This window comes from Camelus dromedarius, chromosome 16 (assembly GCF_036321535.1).
Source record: "Camelus dromedarius isolate mCamDro1 chromosome 16, mCamDro1.pat, whole genome shotgun sequence".
Classification (NCBI taxonomy): domain Eukaryota; kingdom Metazoa; phylum Chordata; class Mammalia; order Artiodactyla; family Camelidae; genus Camelus; species Camelus dromedarius.
Window position 1 is genome coordinate 44,544,821 of NC_087451.1, and position 19,259 is coordinate 44,564,079.

Genomic DNA, 19,259 nt, shown 5'->3' on the forward strand with positions numbered 1-19,259 from the left:
TTAATGTTAATGTTCTTTGACAAGTTAAATGTTCTTTTTTTAGAACAGCTTTAATAAGACATAATTTACACAGCATAAAATTCACTCATTTACAATTTACAGCTCAATGGTTTTCAGCATATTCACAAAACTGTGCAAACATTGCCTCTATCTAATTTTAGAACATTTTCACTGCCCTGCAAAGAAACACGGTACCCATAGCAGTCATTCACTATTCCCCTCTCCCCAAACCCCTGGCAACCATGAATCTTTCTGTCTCTGTGGATTTGCCTGTTCTGGACATTTCATACAACATGCAGCCTTCTGTGTCTAACTTCTTTCACTCAGCATGTTTTCAAGGTTTGTCTATGTTATAGCATATATCAGTATTTTATTCCTTTTTATTGCCAAATATGGCATATGTATACATTTTATTTATCCATTCACCAATTAATAGATATTTGGGTTGTTTGCACTTTTTGGCTACAACACTGTTACGAACATTCATGAACAAGTTTTTGTGTAGACATATGTTTTCAATTCTTTTGGGTATATACCTAGGAGTGGAATTGCTGGGTCATACGCAACCCTATGTTTAACTTTTTGAGGAACTATCAAAATGTTTTCCACAATGGCTGCACCATTCTACATTCCCACCAGCAATGTATGAGGGTTCCAGTTTCTCCACATCATCACCAATACTTATTATTGTCTGCCACTTTGATTATAGCCATTCTAGTGGTTACGAAGAAATATCTCATTGTGGTTTTGATTTGTCTTTGTCTAATGTCTTATGATGTTGAGCATCTTTTCATGTACTTATTGGTCATTTGTATATCTTCTTTGGAGGAATTCTTGGTCTTTGGGTAACCTATATTAAATCTCCATTTTTTTTTTTATAAATCCTCATTTTATCACCAATAAGATGATCTAGAAAGGGCAGGATCTCTTCAGAGCCTGCTTCTGCTATAACTTTTTCTCAAGTCTTCTCTTTCTGGACAGTGCCAACTCATTTCAAAGTGAGAAAAACCAAAGGAATGGCTGTCCTGAGCATCCCTTCCCCCACCCTTGATCCTCCTTTGTTACCTACCGGGATGGCAGCCCGGGGGTCCAGTCCATTCTCCACGACTGAGAGCATCTCCACTCAAGCAGCAGCTCCCAGAAGAATCACATGACACCTGAAGAGATACATGGGACCACATGAACGATCACTGCCTCAGCCCATCTCCTCCCCACCCCCAGCCTTCATCTTACTCAAACTGCAACTGGAAGGACTTTGAACCCAAAAGTGAAAACCAAGAGTAGATTTTAAGGAAGGAGACAAGGAAGGAAAAACGTCTGAGGGTTCTGATCTCATGAGCTGAGGGTCCCTATGTGACATGGGTGGGTCTGCCCCAAGGGTGGGTAGAAAAGGCTCTTTACTCCACACCAATGGCTGACATGAAAAGCAGGGAATGAAAAGCTGATGCAGGGCTCACCATTCACATTCAGGGCCTGGGCCCTGCCACTGTCCCCTGACTCCTGTCCTAGCCCAGGGCCAGCCAGCTCAGTGGGGAAAAGCACAACTGAAACAGCTTCAAAAGGAAGGAGCTCTCTTGCCACACATCTGCTTCTCCTTTAGGCTGAGGGTCTAGTTTGAGCTGCACAGGAATATGTCTAAAGGAGAACAACACGGGTTCTAATCTCAATTTGCCACTAACCAGCTAAGCATACTGGGGCATGCACCAGGCCTCTCAAATGGAGGTTATGAATGTGGAAAACACCGAGCACAGGGCCTGATATTTACCAAGGATATCTATAACCCTAGTGGATGTGGCCACCCAAATCTACAAGCAAAGAATGCTATTGCCTAAATGAGTATGCACAAGTAGCTGAAGTCAGTACACAGGTAAATCTCTCAGGCCCTCTCGTGGGGGTGGCTGAAGGTAAGAAGGATGGGGTGGGGACTTTGGCCTGAGCCTGAGGGGACTGCTGCCTGGCCTGGCCCCACCCACATCTAAACACATCTCTAGTAAGTCACACAGCTAAGCATGAATGGACACCAAAAGAAGAAAAAAAGAAAGAAAAAGGTTATTGTTGTCTTTGCTCTCAAAAACTCATGGCCCAAAGAAGTTAACAAAATCAAGGCATGCTCAATGGATTTTTGTACAGTTTATGTATATTGCCTCATTCATTCCTTCTAACCACCCTAGGAGCATTTTAATTATCTCAGATGACAGATAAGAAATAGAAGCTGACCCAGGTCAAGGAAATTCCCAAGATTCCAGGGTTACTAAGTGGCAGACACCACTACCTCTGGTCAGGACAACGCCAACCCCAGCTCAAGGGAAACCCCCAGACTCCTGAAGAGGTGTGATCACTGCTCTTCTGGAAGAGGCAGGTGTGAGCCAGGGCTAAGGGGTGGGGGTGGGGCAAAAGGGCAGGGGGGCCTGGGAGGAGGGTTCTTCAGCTGGGGGTCCAGGTGAGGGGGTGCAGTGGAACACTGAGGTCAGTCTGGTGGGAAAGGTTTACAGGAGGATAGCGAGCATGAAGCTTGGAAATGGGAGAAGCAGCGTGGCCCTAGACAGTGGAAGATGCTCTGATTCAATCCTTGGCTTCTGGAGTTGGTGAAGGGTAAACAGGACTCAGAGCCAACCTCAACAAGTAAGGACATGCAGAAGGAGAGAAGTGTTAGGAAGGCGGCCCCTGCAGAGCCAGCTCTGCTCAGGGTGTGACAGACCATAGAACACTGGCCCCTGTCTGACTGCCTCACTCTCACCATGCTCCCCCTCCCACACACCAGGGATTCTCAGGGGCCCTTCGCCACACTCTGGCCACCCAGGGAACAGGAAAAGGGGTATGTGCTGCAGACAGTCCCTCCTGAAAAAATGCCTGAGCCTGGAGACTAGGTTCCTTCCAGGTTACCTAGTGTAGCCCAGGAGGTCAAGTCCAGGCTCTCTGGCTCCAAGACTCTGGGCTCCAGGCCCTTTCAGCAATTCCAGCAGCCAAAGGCTTTCCCTCAGGCCTGACCTTCTAGACAGAGCCTCAAGCTCCAAAACTGCCCTTCCCTCAGCCAGCCACAGCCCAGGCCTAGAATGCCTTCACCAAAACAATCTGAATGATAGCCTGGGCCCATTAAGGCCTCATTAACTAATTAACTGAAAATAACATTCACTGGAGGGAGGGAAGCTTATTCGTAAGCGGGTGCCCCAGCCCAGGAATGGTCTGCTAAAACCCCAAAGAAAGCTGACACTGAGAGGTCAGAGCAGGGCGAGACAAGAGATGAGTAACTGTCGCCTAAAACCAAGCGTCGGAAAAGCCACCAAATGACTGACGAGAGTGAAGAGGAGTCCAGAAGGAGAACAGCCACTTGACAATTCATACAATAGGACTGAGGCTTTGGGATTCAGGCCACAACTCAGGGCACACTTTTCTTTGCAGGCAGCCTCAGCTCCCTACCTGTGCGTGTCTGCTCCATCGTGCCTCGGGCAGGCAGGAAACCAGCTCGGGGCAGGAATTTGACAGCCTAGGATTCGAGAACTTGGTGGTGGGACCAGAATGGGACTTTGGGTCTCCTGCATCAGCACCCCATCATTCTCCTGGGAGGCCCAGACCCCCAATCTACCATCCCATGGGACTGGTTTCACTTCCGGTCCTCAGAACACTCTTCACTGACACCAAGAACCAAACCAAGAAGAGGTGTGGCTTCAAGGTGATTTAGGCTAAAAAGAGTAAGAAGAGAACTGGAGTAATATTACCAAAGGGTTCTTCAAACATCACTGGTGAAATTTAGCAGAAAAGGTGACTTCTGTCTGCCCTTTAGGCAACTCCTAACCATGAGAAGTCTACCTCACTCCCTAAGTATCGATTCATCCTGACACAGCTCTCCACCCTTCTCTAATCTCATTTACTTCTTAAAACAATCTTGTGACAGAAGGATGATTATCCTTCTTTTACACAGGAGAAAACTGAGGCTCAGCAGAAAAGAGCCCCATGTAAGGGACAGGATTCTCTGGTTTCCACATTCCTGTGCCTTTCACCAGATCAAACCATCTCAGGTCTTTGGTTCTAAGAGTTTCAGGCAAAATTATTTACTTATAGACTAAGTAATAATTAACTTAGCACTCAGAAGCTCCATTTTATCAAATAAGGCTAAAATCCACAAGAAACCGTCTTGCCCATCAGGTCTATAGTCCCAACCAGCTGCGGCCAGGTCCCTTCCATGGTACCCAAGTTCCACAGCTGTCCTTTCTTAAATGTTCCAACACACAGGGAGGAATTGTTCTGCTTGTTTTTCTTCATTATACCTTCCTGGCCTTCCATATACATCCAATTTCACTTCCTCCAGAGACCCAGAAAGAAAGAAAAGATGGCTTGGATGAGACTTACATTAAAAGACGAAATGGATGACCTGGCTTCACTGCTTCTGAAATACTCCATCCATCAGTAAACAGCAACCTCTTCTCCTTAGAGAGTTAGCCATTCCCAACAGCTTTCTCTCTACAGCCTGAATCCAATTCTGTACCTGGCTGTTCAGAACAAATAGCCTGACGTTTAAGCCATCTAGCTGCTGTTATCAATCAATGAGTCATGTTTGGAAAAGAATGACAAAGTTATCTTCTGATTCAGAAAGGCAGCTGATCTTTCAGACATGTGAGTGCTGAGTGAGTAGACAGCACCTCCTTCCACCTGAAGAAAGTTGGATTTCTGGACAAGTGTCCTGTGAGTGTAGGCGAATGAGGCCTTTGAAGCAACTGGACACCAGCTGGAGGGTGAGAAATGTCTAGCCTGTGATTCCCAAACCAAGGGCTAGTGACTGAGCCCAGAAATGTGAAGTCAGTGAACACTAGGTATCTTTCTTTCCTCCCTCCTTCCTTCCATCCAATAACACCCATCTCCCCCATATTCTTGTCCTACGTCCCTCAGGATTCTAGCAAGGACCAAACTCTGAACTTTGCCTGACTCATTCACCATTTCTAGTGCCTGGAAAAACGTAGGCACACAGTGGTGCTCAAAAAATACTTGCTGAATGAACAGATGAATGAAATAAAAATAAAGCTCAGGGCAGGTTATCTCCATTTCAAAGACCATGGAAAGTTGAGGTATACAACTCTTAAGTGGTGGGAAACAACTGGCGCACCGCCAATTCTAAACCACACCGCCAGGAGGCTGAACACCATTCAGATATCCTGCACCTTAATGTGGAGGGGGGATACTGAAGGAGGAAGGGCATTCAGTTTTCAAAGGAACAGACTATATAAATGGCAAGCAAAGACAACAGATCCTGTTTGAGACCCTTTAAAACTGCTGCCAAATGGCCAACACTTTGAAGGTGGGTCATCAGAATTTAGAAAGAATTTGTACACCAAAAGCCTAGATTATAAATGCTGAGCATGGGGTTTGGGTGCCGCAGGACTGTCCGTCTGCCTCAGCCACTATGAGATAATTCAGCTCCCCATGGCTAACCAAATGGCCAAAACTCAGTGATCCAGCACCTGCAAAAAGAGGAAGTGATCTGACAGCCTCTGTGCCTGCTTATCCGCCTTGGCCTCCTCAGGACCCTCTTACCCATACTCTTCACAACATGTACCATCATCTCTGGCTTCCATCACATTCCCTGTGTTCTGTGTTGGAGTCTGCTATCAGCTCTAGCTGAGAGGAGCACTGGGTGAGGGTCCTTTACAAGTGCTAGGGCAACACACATGGACGTGGTTCTGTGATCACAGCCAATCCCACACAGTGGTACTCAGGTTTCTCCCCAGCCAGAAAACCAGCCAAAAGGTAGTGACGGCTTCCATTGCCCCAGGCTGAGTGAGCTAATTGAGTGGCCAACCCGAACCTTCCAGGTATCTGGGTGATACCTACCATTCCAGCAATCAGCACAAGTAATTTAATATGAATGCCAGACACATAATTCCCAGGGGCAGGTACACGGGACCAGATACCCAGGAAAAGCCCCTAACCCAAAGCAGGGATCACTCCTTCTCCACACTTATTTACCACCTGAGGCCCTGCATGCACCTATCAAGCTGCTCAGTCTCTAAATGCTGGGTTCTGAGCAAGCTCCTAAATTTGACTGTTGAGGGGCAGCTGGTGGGGTTGGCAGGGGATTCTGCACTAAATTCTCAGACTGAATGGGGTCAAGGTAAGAATGGGTGCAGAGTTGAGGTGTAGAGCTGAGGTGGGGACAGCAGAGGTGAAAGGACAAGAGACATCACTTTTAATAAGATTAGGTGAGGGTGATAGGAACTGGGGCACCAGGAGTCAGGGGGGCAGTTGAGCAAACACTTAGGCATGGAGGTGTCCTCAGATGCTTGAAGATGGAAAGGATGTATATAGTGGGCTAGGAAGTTAGGGGTTGAGTCTGGCTCTCGGGCTCACAAGAAGATACATTTAAGACTCAGGAAAGGGCTGTGATCAGAGTTATCAAAAAGAAAAGGATGAGCTTAACAGGGCATCTCCTTTGGTGGTCGGTCTTAAATGAGGGTGGGACAGAGGTGGGGTGTCCAGGATGGGCAGACCTTGGGGAGCAGAGCAGGGGTGTGTGGGAGATTCAGGTAAGAAAACTGATCCTAAAAAGGGCAAACCAGAATGGTGGGGCTCGAGGAGGCTTGTATGCAGCATTAGAATTGCCAAAGGGATTGAATGGTGAAGATGAGATGTATTAAAGGGAGGCTGAGGGATGTGGCCAAGGTCGTGGTTGTTACTCAACTAGAGTGAGGTCAAGGGTGAGGCTGCATTTACGCTAGACTGGTGGTCAGGGGATGGGGGTAGGGCTGGGGCCAGGTCACAGGTGGGAAATGGAGGGGACAAGCAAAGCAGGCTGAAGGCTAGGGTCAGAGTGTGGCGCGGGGCTTGGGCTGGGAAGGGTGAGGGCTCTGAAGCAGGGCAGTCTCAAGGCAAGTCTCTGTGGGATCACAGAGAGGGCTGCTGTGCCCCCGCCCATTCGCCTCTCGGCCCTCCCGCCCCTCCGCTGCCTGCAGTGGCCCTGACCCCGACCCCTAACTCACCAGAGTGGGCGGGGAGGGGGTCGGGGGCACTCCCAGCCGCTGCAGCCCCTAAGCCTCGGACCCGACGCTGAGGCCTCCGGGCCACTGACAACAGGAAGCGGCGGCCGCGGCGCCTGACGCCATCACGTCAGCTCGGTGTCCGGCCCCGCCCCCGCCCGAGGAGCCAGTCGCGTGGCCGCGAGGAGCCGCGGGGCGGGGCCGGAGCTCTGGGATGTCCAACGGTTCCCAGCTCCGAGAATATAACGTCTGGGAGGATTGGGACTCAGAGAGACACCGGAGCCTGCGCGGAGAGGCGAGGCCGTGGCCGCGGGTGAAACGCGTCCTTAACGCCCGCTTCCCGCAGGGAGTGTGTCAGACGAAATTCTGGCTTCTGAGTTCCTGCCCTGGCATAGCCTCAGCGCTGTTGTTGTTGGTGGGTGATAAAAACAAACAAAAACCCCACAAGCAATTGTGAACTGGTTGTCATATCAGTGGTTTTTTTGTTTTTTTTGTTTGGATTGGAAACTTACACTCTAGTTTTTTTTTTAAGGCAAAGGTAGATAAATTTATACCTGCATAGCAATGAATGTTTTAATATTTTATAAATGACAGTGAGTTTTTAAAATTTAACTTAGTTTTAAGTTTCAACTACCAAAATTGCCAGAGACAATTTTAGAGAGACATTTTTAAACATAGTTATTTTAAGTTTACCTAAGAGTTCTTATTTTGTTTACTTTTGAAAGTCTTTGTTTTTGGTTTTTTTGCTTTGTAAAGACTAGATTTGTAAAACAAGAACAGTTTTTTATTTTTATTTAGCTTAGGGAAAAAGTCTTTTTTTCGCAAAATTCTGTCAGGCTCTGAATATCAGTTGTGGCTATTTTAGTTAGACTGGCAGTCTCCCATTTTGGAAACTTATTTACAAACACTTTTGAGGATCCTCCCTAGGTTTGGGAAAATTTTAAATTACGGCTCTCAGTTTGGCCTTTGGTTGAAGAGGCTTACCTATAGTCTCAGGTGGTCTCATTTTTAATGGTAGCCTGACGATAGTTGCTCTGTCGGGGACCTTGGTGTTCCAGACAGTGGGGTTTACAATGTGGGGTGAAAGGGAGACGTCCTCTGGCTTGGGACTGAGGCAGTCTCCCAAGGCCAAAAGTAGTCTTTTTTGGGGGTACAGTGCTATGTTTTTAACTATGAGCCAAGATAACGTGGCGTGGGAATTGTCTTCTGGTGGGCAGGCAGACCTATTGTCTCTCTCACCCTCGCAGGAGAGACTTTTTTAGTGGCAAGCGCTGTAGAGGGATTTACATGCTCAACTCCTGGCCACATTTTTGCGGCAGTAGGTCCGAAAGAGATGACTGATGATAAGGAGGAGGGAGGGAGGGAGGGGGGTGGAGGGAAGGGGAGAGATGGGGAGGCAGAGGGAGAGGGTGAGCCTTTCAAGCACAAGGGAGGTGAGAGGCATTGGCTTACCAAATCTCCTGGCTGGCCAGCCAAAGATGTTGCTGGTGGATGTAACTGGTTTTCCAGGTTCTTGTCCCAGAAAGAATTCAGAGACAAGATGTAGTAAAAGAGTAAAGTGAGAATTTATTACAGGATGGATAGTACAGTCTCAAGGGGAGAGCTGGCAGGCTCAGGTGAGCGGCTTCCCCGAGTTTCTTTGGCAGGTTGGTTACATAGACTGTAAAAATGAATGGGCGGAATATTCATCAGGGATGGAAGGGTCTGGGGTCCTATTCCCTGATCTTCATCCAGTTTCATCCTGATTTTTGTCCTTATTTAGTCTGGATCAGAAGTGTCATGGTGTTGGTGCATGATGGGTACTTCTAACCTGCAAGGCTAATTTTATTGAAATGAGGGCATAATGGGCAAACGGTTATGATGCAGGAAAACAGATGTGGGGCATGAGAAGGGCTGTGTCCCAGGCTTCAGTTGAGCTCCTGGGACATGCCCCACCAAGTGTGGGTCCTTGGCTTTGTGCAGGAAAGAATTGAAGAGCAAGCCACAGTTGAGTGAAGGTAGATTTATTTAGAGAGATACTTTGAAAGGTAAGAGAAAGGCCAAGAAAGAGGTGTGGGAATTGGGTGCTCAGGTTAAAGTAAAAGTAGGTACACACTCCACAGACAGAGTGCGGGTCATCTCCAAAGCGGGGAGAGAGCACAAAGGACCACTAGGTGTGGTGTTATCGCTTTTTATGGCCTCAGTAGCTTCACAGGCCTACAGGTGGGATCAATCCAACTGCCCTGGGGAAGGGGCTGGGATTCCCAGGGATTGGGCCACCACCTATTCTTTTGCCTTTTGCGGTTAGCCTTGGGGGCTGTCATGGCACCTGCCGGCATATTATTTGATCATGCTGTTACCATGAGCATATAATGAAGCTCAAGGTCTATTAGAAGTCAAACCTCTTAATCCTCAAGGCCAACTAGGAGGTGAATCTTCCACCATTTTGGTGTTAATTGCTGTCATTTCTTGAGTGGCTGTGCCCTGTACCCTTCCCTCCTGTCTCAGTTACATTCAGACACTGGAAATTCCTGCCTTTTCCCACCTTTCTTTGTTGGCCTCCGGGCCACTTATCACCCCCAAAGGTGTGACCACTTAGCCCAGAGGTTCCTGCTTTTCATTCTCTGCTCAGTGACCCCTGGTGCTTACGTGATGTATGGTTTCCTGCATTTGGCCCATGCTACTTTCTGCCCAATTTCTGTGCCATTTGGTCTGTTTTCCCCTTTCTCTGCTCATATCTAGCTATCTGCCTCCTCTAACACTATCTGCAACGCATTGGGGTCAGCACTTGGTCTCCTTCAGCAAAGGTTGCCCCCTTGTGATAAAATGAGACCAATGCCTACCCTATTTTTGTCTCCTGGAGGGCAGAGCCCAGGCCCAGCCTCCCACCTGGCAGCTCTCAAGAAAAATATACATGTTTTGACCGCAGTTTATACCAAGGGAACACCTTGACGTCCCCTGAGCATTCTGTAACCGCCATCAGCCCTGGCGGCACACACTCAAGCATCCGCTTACTCTCATATAGCCATGTACTTGTTTGCTTTTCATGGGAGAAGTGACATTTCTCTTTCAAACAGTCTAAGGACAAAAAGTCAAAATCAGGAGCAGGTGTCCTGCTGTGCTTGAGACACTTCTCACATGCAGGCTTTGGTCACCTGGAAGCCTGCAGCCTGAGTGTGGGCCAGGGGAGGAGAACTATTGGGACATACAAGTCTGCAGGAACTTGGGTTGGCCACAGGGCTGCTGGGTGGCGGTGGTGTTGGTTGGGGATAGGCCAGTTCTTGGGAGCAAGCTCCACTGACCTAGGCTGGGGATTCTCTGCTCCATCAACCTCTCCAGGGAAGGAAGATGTTCCTCATATCTTGGGGAAGGTTGAGGCCCCAGTATAAGCAGATGGGGTAGGAGGTTCCTGGAAGAAAAGAACCAGATACAGCTTAATGACATGAGAAGCCGTTTTAGGCCTAAGCCATTTTGTGATCTAAGTCTGGCCACGATGCTTGCCCTTGAACAGGTCTCAGTAATTAATGACCTTAAGGGAACAAAGGAATGCAGGAACAGGAACAGCAGTAAAAAACAAACAAAAAACCAAAAACCATAGTTCAGCAATAAAACAGAGTCCTAGTTTCTCCTTAAGGGATATATCTATATCTATATCTCTATCTTTGAGTTATTCTTCAGGACCTAAGGCCCCCACCCAGTTGGAGGATGGTCACCACATGCTACGTGACCCCAGACTGGTCAGAAATTAAGAAATGATGAGGTTGACATTTTCTAACCCTCCTAACTTCAATCAACTAAAGCTTGGACTCCGTCAACTTTTGTCCCAATTCTATGTTGAGTTCTCCTCTGCTTAAGCCCCTTCATGAATATGCATGTACCCTTAGCTTAAAACATGCCCAATTTTGCTGTTGGGGAGACACTGTTTCAGGAAAGATTCTGGGTGTTTTCCTTACTTGCTTCAAGTAATAAATCCTTCTCCCAATCTTTGGCTTGGTTGTGTTTTTGGCTCCACACCCAGCAAGAGGTGAAGCCAATCGTTGGGGAACATCAGTAACAGTTTCTGTTTATAAAAGTGATTGCTAGGGCTCTGGCCCCAGATTGTGTGTGGTCTGCCCCTTCAGTAATTCTCCAGGAGTGAGAACCACCCCTCCTTGGTTTTAGGCCAGGTGAGTCTGGGTGCTGAGTGCCTTCACTAGGGTTAATGGTTGAGCAGGAAGATTAGAAATAAGGACATAGAGGCAAAGTATTCTCTTGGTGTTAAAGTCATTTTAGACAAGGTGGAAAGTAAGGGACTTACTAGGGAAATCCTGTTACTTTGGCAGAAGTATAGTGTTTCTGGTCATAAGTGGCACAGCAAGAGCCTCACTGGCTTGGCACAAGCATACCCTCCCCATAAATGGAACATGTGACTTCCCTCAGTTGTTATGGATTTTTGCGCAATGGCCCTCTGCAAAAGCTGTGGGAACCCCGCAGAGTAATCGCTTGTCTGACTTTTTCAGGAGCCCCCATCTTCCCGTCTTATTTCCCAGGTCTCTCAGCCTCTCTGCAAAACCTGCAGGCTTGTCTTCCTCTCTTGATCTTGCTCTCCACCCCTTTGTGAAGCCAAATAAAGTCTTGGATCCTGGTGGGGGTGGGGGAGAGGTGGAGGGTTGAGGGAGGGTTGGAGAGTGAAGGAAGGGGAAATGCACACACACGGTGCACATTTCCTTGAAAGATTTCGTATGTGAACTATCAGTCCACCAGGAAGACCCTAGCCAGAAAAATCATCTCAGATTACCACAATTTGAAAATAATAAAGGCACCTGCAAAGTTCTAGAGAGCTCAAAGAGATCTTAAAAGATATCCTGGAGGAAGTGACTTTTGATTTGAGCCTCCCCAGTCAATGGAAGAAATGGCACTACAGAGGAAGGGACTGGCAGAGAAATGGCTGGTGGGTAGCAATGCAGGCTGAGCTCCGGGGAGGATGCACCAAGAGGTGGAGGGAAGCTAGGAAGTAAGAAAAGAGAAGAGTAAGGGCAGGGGGTCAGAATGAATGGGGAAATAAAGACAGGTAAGGCCGGAGGGAAAGGGAGGATGCACATACACAGTTGGAGGCCAGGGCAGGAAAGGCTCAAAAACATTGGCAAAGGCAGTTCACATCCCACCGGTCTGAAAGCTTAGATTTCAAGCACTATCCAAAGTTACTTGAAGCTAGATACAAGAATCGTAGGCATCCAGATTCCCTGGGGACAGGTCCAACAAGCAGTTTCCTAAACCCCACCCCTACCCTAAAGAGTCATTTTAAGATGGGGTCCAAAAATTGGGGCTTGACCACCTGTCCTGTGCCCTCACTACCAACGGATCTGAAGCATAATAAAATGAGAGACTCTGTCCTGACCTAGGAGATGAGGGGTAAGGGCTTGGCATTTGTGGAAAATAGAAGCTACTACCCTTTGCCAGGTTGGAATTGTGACTTATCCTTACCAACCAGCTGGAAGGTAGTCCCTTTATTACCCCACAGGACAGAGATAAGAGAGGTTCAGTGACTTGGGGGCCCAAGTCCACACAACTAAGAAATGGTAGAAGCAGGATTCTCATACAGCTCTTTCTGATTCTAACTGGAGAGGTAATGAGAAGTGAAGTCATTCAGTGTGCAAGCAAGTGAGCTTTGGATCCAGAAACGCTTAAATTTGAATCCCAGCTGTACTCCATACTGTTTCCTGGGCTTTCCCTAACAGTGGGGGCCCAGGGCAACCTAGCAAATGTCTGGCTAAGACAACTGCCAGAGTGTCAGTGTATTTCACAGGCCCCTTGAGAGAGCATTGAAGATAGAAACTGCTAAATTGGATTTTACTAATGTCCAGAAAAGAGAAGTCAGTCACAACATCCTCTGGCCCCTTAGCCTCAGGCAGAGGGGTAAGAGTGTGTGACAGCAGGGAAGTTCCAATACCTCACTGAGCCTCAGTTCCTCATGTGTAAAGTCAGGAAAATATCAGATTAAGTAAGATAATATCGTTAGGACAGTTTCTGGTCTATAGTAAGCACTGGATGTTGACTAGTTATTATTATTACAGTTTGACTATTTCTCACTTCCCAGTGCCATCAAGTTCCTGCCTTCCACTGCTATTCTGAGCAATGGAGTGAGATCTTTTCTTGTTTGGACCCAGATACATCCTTACTTGGCAACTGAATGAAATCATCAAACTAGTATTAATGCAACTGTCCCTCTCGACACTGCAATAGCTCATGTTCTCCTGGCTTCTGGACACTGGTTCTTCTCACTCTTTTTTAAAAAATGGATTTACATTTTAAAATTATTTGTCAATTATACCTCAATAAAGCCGGAGGGGAAGTCACAAAATAATGAACTAAAAACTGTATGATATGCATAGTGTACAGTTCAAATAGCATTAAGTGAAACAAAATGGTCCACCGCAGTGCCTTGCCCCTGACTGGTTCCTTGCCCGCCTTTCTGAGCCAGCTCACTGGGCTGGGTTCCTTCTAGGGAGCAGGTTTTATCTGAATTTTCTGGTGCTCTTCTTCACATCTCTTTGCACTTCTAGTTCTTGATTTATCCATTTTAAACACTGTCTATTGAGTTCCTACTAACATTGACAAGGACTTAGTTCTTTTACACCCCTACTCCCAGTCCATTCTTGAGGTTTAGTTCCGTCACTATTTCCAGATAATTGGTAGTTTTTACAGAACTGTGACTGTGCAAATATTGTTCCCCATAGAGCTTAATAATAGACTCTGATTACGTTCGCATCCCCTTCTGAGAGCCAGGTGCTCAGTTTCCTGTCTCTCTCTGTACTATCTGCCACGCTGCATCCTCAGTGCTCCAGTGCACTGGGGCTTAGCAGCTAGTGCCCATTTCCCTCGGAGTCCCCTCCTCCAGGTTCTGTGCTCCAGGGTGTGCTAGTCACCTCCTCGGCCTGTCACACAGCTGCCGTCCTGGAACTGCCCCTCCCTGCTTCCTGGGTTGGGTCTTTTCCTGGCTTCCTTCTCTTCTTGCTCTTTACTCTGTCTTTACTGGAGCACATCCCCAGTTAAGAATCCCTAGCCAATACTCAAAAACAGAATGGTCTTTGGACCTCCTCATGATAATACTTATACCTTTAGTGTATATTAATTGGGAAAAAGTACATAAGGACCAAAAATTACTGTAAAAGCACTGCTGCTTTAATGAATTGTGTTTTACTTGCCACAATAATATTAAGGAACAGTGAAAACCTGTGAAGAATTTGGGCTTAAGATTTGGTTTTGTTTTTGGCTGATTGCAAAGTAATCTCCTGGGAATCACTGTCCTAGTGATTCCACTGACCCTATGTGGGAATACTTAACTCCAAAGTTATTTTTTAAATTTATTTTTTAATTTCCTAATACAAATATATGATATAAAATTCGAAAGGTACAAAAGGGAATATGGTGCTGCAGCCTCCCAGTCCCCTTCCCTGAAAGCAACCACCATTCAGCTTCTTGCATGTCCTTCGGAAATATTCTGTACCAGCATCGTTCAATAGAACCATAATGGTAAAAACAGTCTATCTGTTGAATGGATAAAGAAGATGTGGAGTGTGTGTGTGTGTGTATGTGTGTGTGTGTGTGTGTGTGTGTGTGTGTGTGTGTGTATGTATATAACTCAGCCATAAAAAAGAATGAAATAATGCCATTTGCAGCAACATGGATGGACCTAGAGATTATCACACTATGTGAAGTAACACAAATACCATATGACATCACTTATATATGGAATCTATATGTGACACAAATAAACTTATTTGCAAAAACAGAAACAGACTCACAGACACAGAAAACAAACTTATGGTTATCAAAGGGGAAAGAGGGGGAGGAATAAATTAGGAGTTTGGGATTTGTGGATTCATATTACTGTATATAAAATAAACAACAAGGTCCTGCTGTATGCCACAGGGAACTATAGTCAGTATCTTGTAAAAATCTATAATGGAAAAGAATATGAAAAGAATACAAAAAAATATACTTTTTGCTGTACATCAGAAACTAACACAACATTGTAAATCAACCATAGTTCAATTTTTAAAAGTCTACCATGCTGCCCAATAAAGTACTGTCAGTCACACACATGCCTACAGAGCACTTGAAATGTGGCTAGTGTAACTTGGAAGTGACTTTTAAACTTTACTTAATTTGCATTAATTTAAATTTGGATTTACACAGCCACGTGTGGCTAGTGGCATACTCTACATATTGTACCACATCTTGCTTTGTTCACTTAACACACATATCTTGAAGATAGACTGTTTGGTCTGCCTTATTTTTAAAAGCTGCTGCATAATATCCTCTTGTAATCCACTAAGGTGATCCCTTACTCAGCCCAGAGAGCCATGGATCACCACTTTTAATAAAAAGCTCTGAAATCTTTTACATCATACCATCATAACCAACACATCTTGCAACAATTCTGGGTTCCTTATCCTTCCACTTTTATCAGCCTGAGCCTGAGATAGTTTGATATCCAATAGCCCCTTTTGGGGACTGGGGGAAACAACTTACCACGAGTCACTGCCCTAAAATACAATTTCCACCCACATGCCCTGTGCCTGGAATTCAATGGTGAGGGTGGCATTCTTTAGGGTTAATCATGGGTCCCTTTAAGTGGGTCTCCTTTAGATTGCAAAATGCACTGGGCAAGGCAAAAATTAATGGAGAGCATCTGAGGCTGGTTTTGCTTTTGCTCTGATGAGAGGGACAAAGAGATGATGGAGAGGCCAAGGGGCTTTGTGAAGCCGTGCAGGTTCTGATGGTGAATCTCCCTGTTCTTAAAATTGTCCTTAAGTTCATGTGGATTCCTAGGCTTGTGCCTTTGGGCAGCCTTCCTTTCAGGATATTTCAGGCAATGAGAACCTTTGTCATATAGCCTCTAGAGAGCACATCTCACCAACCTGTTTTGATGTTTACCCCGTGTAGCCCTTTCTTCTCTGAGGTTCCTATGGGAGGCAGTGGATGCATGATTCAACATCAGACAGACCCGGGTACAAATCCCAGCTCCACAAGGCATAGCACCTTGGCAGCTTATGGGGTGAATGCACAGCAGCACATGCTGACCTTTGGGTGCTCGGTCTGTACAAGGAATCATATGGGGGGAATTAAGAAATGGCCTAAACTTCACTCAGAAATATTCCTGAGTCACCACTGGGCAGGGCTTGCTGCTAGACATTGGAGGGAGGAAGGACATGTGATTCCTGTGTTGTCAGGGTTTCTGACCTAATAGGGAACAGTGCTTGGGTCTGCACAATGATGGACACTATCTTTCATGATGACAACAGGGAGAGTGGAATTTGTGCATTCTGCAGAACATTCATTTCTTCTACAGAACTAGGCATAACCTTACCAAAGGGTCATATGAGTGCTGAATAAAAATCACAATTGTCTACACAAATCCCAAATCAAAACTCAGTTACATCCTGGGATAGAATTTTTGGCCCCGAGCACTCACCTCCCTGCATCCACACCTTTGCTGCGTCTCACTGTGGGCAGAGTGTACGGTCTCGTTCCCTGGCTGGGGGCTTTGGCCCATTCCATGGGCAGAAGTGAGAGAGTGCCAGCTCCTTGCCTAGGATGGATGATGCCTGATGGGTTTCTGCCTTGCTCTCTTATGCCTCCCTTGGGTAGCTGCTGCCGCTTCAGCCTGGGCCCCAGAATGAACACACATGGAAAAGAGCCACGCTGGCTGATCTGCAGACCAGCAGTGAGGTGCAGAGCAGATCTAGCCAGCAGGGCATTAAAGCAGAGCTGTCCCAGCTATGCCGCAGACTGGTGACAGTCGTTACTCCAACGCACTGAGTTCTGAGGTGGGTTTGTTATATAGCACTCTTGTGGCAATAGTTAACCAACACGCGTACCTATTCTTTTATTAGGTTCTAAGTTCAGCTGCTGCAATAGAGACCCTACACAACACTGGGTCTAATAAGAAATTTACTGACCTCTATGTAAGAATCTGATTAAGTAAGTCCAGAGCTAGTTTGGTGACTCGAGTGTCAGGGAGCCAGGCTCTACCATTCTCCATGTGATCCTCTCCCACACGAAACCTTCATATCGTTCACAGATTGAAGTCTTAATTTCCTGATGCCCTGCAATCCAAAACACTCCACAGTGTGGCGCCAAACTCTTTCCAACATTACCCTCCAACACCTAAAGCCTCACCTTGAACCACTATTCCCACTTCTGCTTCAGGCCTCAGGATGTGTCTTCTTCTTGAATGGGTGTGCTCCCCTCATGCCCCCACGCTTGTGCCCCACTGCCGCCCGCCAGGTCTCAACATCTCACTCCCACCAGGGCCTCAGAAGCCAGAGCTGGTCGGACCTGGTGCTCCCCAAGAGTGAGAGGCCCTGACCTCCATGGGTGGGGGGCTGCAGTCCAGTGTCCAAGAGGAGAGTCCAGTCTGCCTCCAGTCATCCTTGCGTCCCTCTGCCCAGCCTCTCCCCTCCTCAGAGCCCTGCTGACCTCCAGCCCCGAAGAAGCCAGGAACCTCTGCACCCTCCACTTCCCTCCCTCCTTCTAGACCTCAGTAGTTTAGTGAGCGTAACAGGGCTTGTTAACATGGATCTGCTTTGGAGGTTGACTCAGGAGGGGCAGGCACGTTGGTTTGGAGAGTGACGGGCTCTCTCCTGGACCAAATTCAAGCCAGGTTCCTCTGAGACTTCTGGATTCAACCTTGGCCTATAAAGGCTTGAACAAACACTAACATAGTTTCTAACAGCTCAAGGACACATCCCTAGGATGACCCCAGCTCCCTGAAAAACACTCAAGGATGTCTGAAGAATTGGCTGTTTGTTCCAGCCAACGCTTGAAGGGAGGGCCCTGGTCTCTCAGCTTCTGTGAGAGGGTAGGAGCCTAACTTTGATAAGTGACAATTAGTCAACACAGATGGGTTTCACGTGACCAATGCCCCGCCCTTCCTGCCTTTTGCAATCCTTCACCTCTCTCACTCTACGGAGCCCCCCTCCCCCTTCCTATCCCCTCATTCTCCCTTTAAAAACCTGGTCACCTCAGGTGCAGCTGAGTTCAGTTTACGATGGACCCTTTTCCTGTATTATTGCTACTGTATATTATTGATTGAAATCTGTCTTCACCACTTTAAGAAGTGCCTGGCTTTGTTTATTTTTGAAAAGGGGAGGTGTCCAGGACTAGCCTTATTATTTATTCATTTAATACTCTTTTAAATAAGCACCCCAGGGACATTTCAGTACAGAGGTCTACAGATCATATTTTGAGAAACTTTATTTCCCTTTTCATAATTATATGGGTGCCATTTCTCTGGCAGCCCTTTTGAACGGGAGCTGTATTTTCTGACTGTGTGTCCCATGGCTAGCACTCCCTCAGGGAGGGAGCCACTGGGAGTGCCCCACAACTATAGGAACAGGGAGGCAGGGAACACGTGTACCACTGGTAATGGAAACTGCCCAAAGACAGAAGCGATGACAGGAGAAGGGGAGCCTGGTCTTCCCCGACCCCGCAGGTACCTGCTCAGCTAGTTTTCTGCTGGGTCACTGAAAAGGGGGAAACAAGTGAGTCTCCAAGGCTGTTCGAACTCTTTCTCATCACTTCCTGGATTCCTAATACTTCACTGACCCACGCATCCCCGGGTTACACTTGTACCTTATTATCATCTAGAATCTACCATTAAAAAAACTCAAAAGTCCAACCTTTCCTTCTTTGAACATAAGTGCTTGTCTTTCCAGTTCTCACTCATGTGTACCCACCATACATGTGCTTCAGCTGCATCAAAACCTCTGGTCTGGAGCCCCATTTTCTCCCAGTTCCTAGCCTACCCCCCAATTGATCTCTTGGCCTCTACTTACAAGTCACCTTCAAAGTACTCTAAAACTCAAGCTTGATCATGTCTCTTCTCTGCTTAAAACATTGCAGTCTGTGCTGTTTGGTAAAGCCCATGTGCTTTCACCAGGCCCTTTGGGACTGGTGCCTTGCTCCCCACGTGGCCTCACACACTGCCTTTCCCTCCTCGTTCTTCGAGCTCGGGAACACCTGGGGTTTCACGCTTCTCACCGCTGTACTGTCCTTCCGTGTGGCTTTCTTCCTCTTCCCCTCCTCCAAGCCATCCCTCACATTTACTCCTTTCCAGCCAACCAAGAGCCAAGCCACTTCTTGGTACATTGCCATTGTCACATCAACACACTGTCTTCTATGTACATCTGCAGGGGTTTGTCCCTCCTCCCAGTCTTAGGAGTGCCTGGAGGACAGGGGCTGTGTCCTAGCCAACTCTTCCTCCAGCACCAGGCACAGTGTCTGGCATACACCCCGGGCCCAGGTCAAGTCCCTCCTTTTTCATGGACT

At 47.0% G+C, this 19,259-nt stretch overlaps 1 protein-coding gene across 2 annotated transcripts in view; it reads right to left on the reverse strand.

Moving 5' to 3' along the window:
* PLEKHM1 (pleckstrin homology and RUN domain containing M1) overlaps positions 1–7,072 on the reverse strand; it is a 46,415-nt gene extending 39,343 nt beyond the window's left edge. The window contains exons 1-2 of one of the 2 annotated variants that reach the window (XM_010986419.3): positions 6,969–7,072; positions 1,070–1,157 (exon numbers count right to left, since the gene is read on the reverse strand). In XM_010986419.3, the coding sequence (XP_010984721.2) occupies positions 1,070–1,117 (48 nt within the window). In that variant the 5' untranslated portion in view covers positions 1,118–1,157; positions 6,969–7,072. Of the gene's footprint in view, positions 1–1,069; positions 1,158–4,347; positions 4,528–6,968 lie in introns of those variants that run through there. The other variant, XM_064495808.1, reaches the window with a different exon arrangement.
* Positions 7,073–19,259: the final 12,187 nt, after the last annotated feature.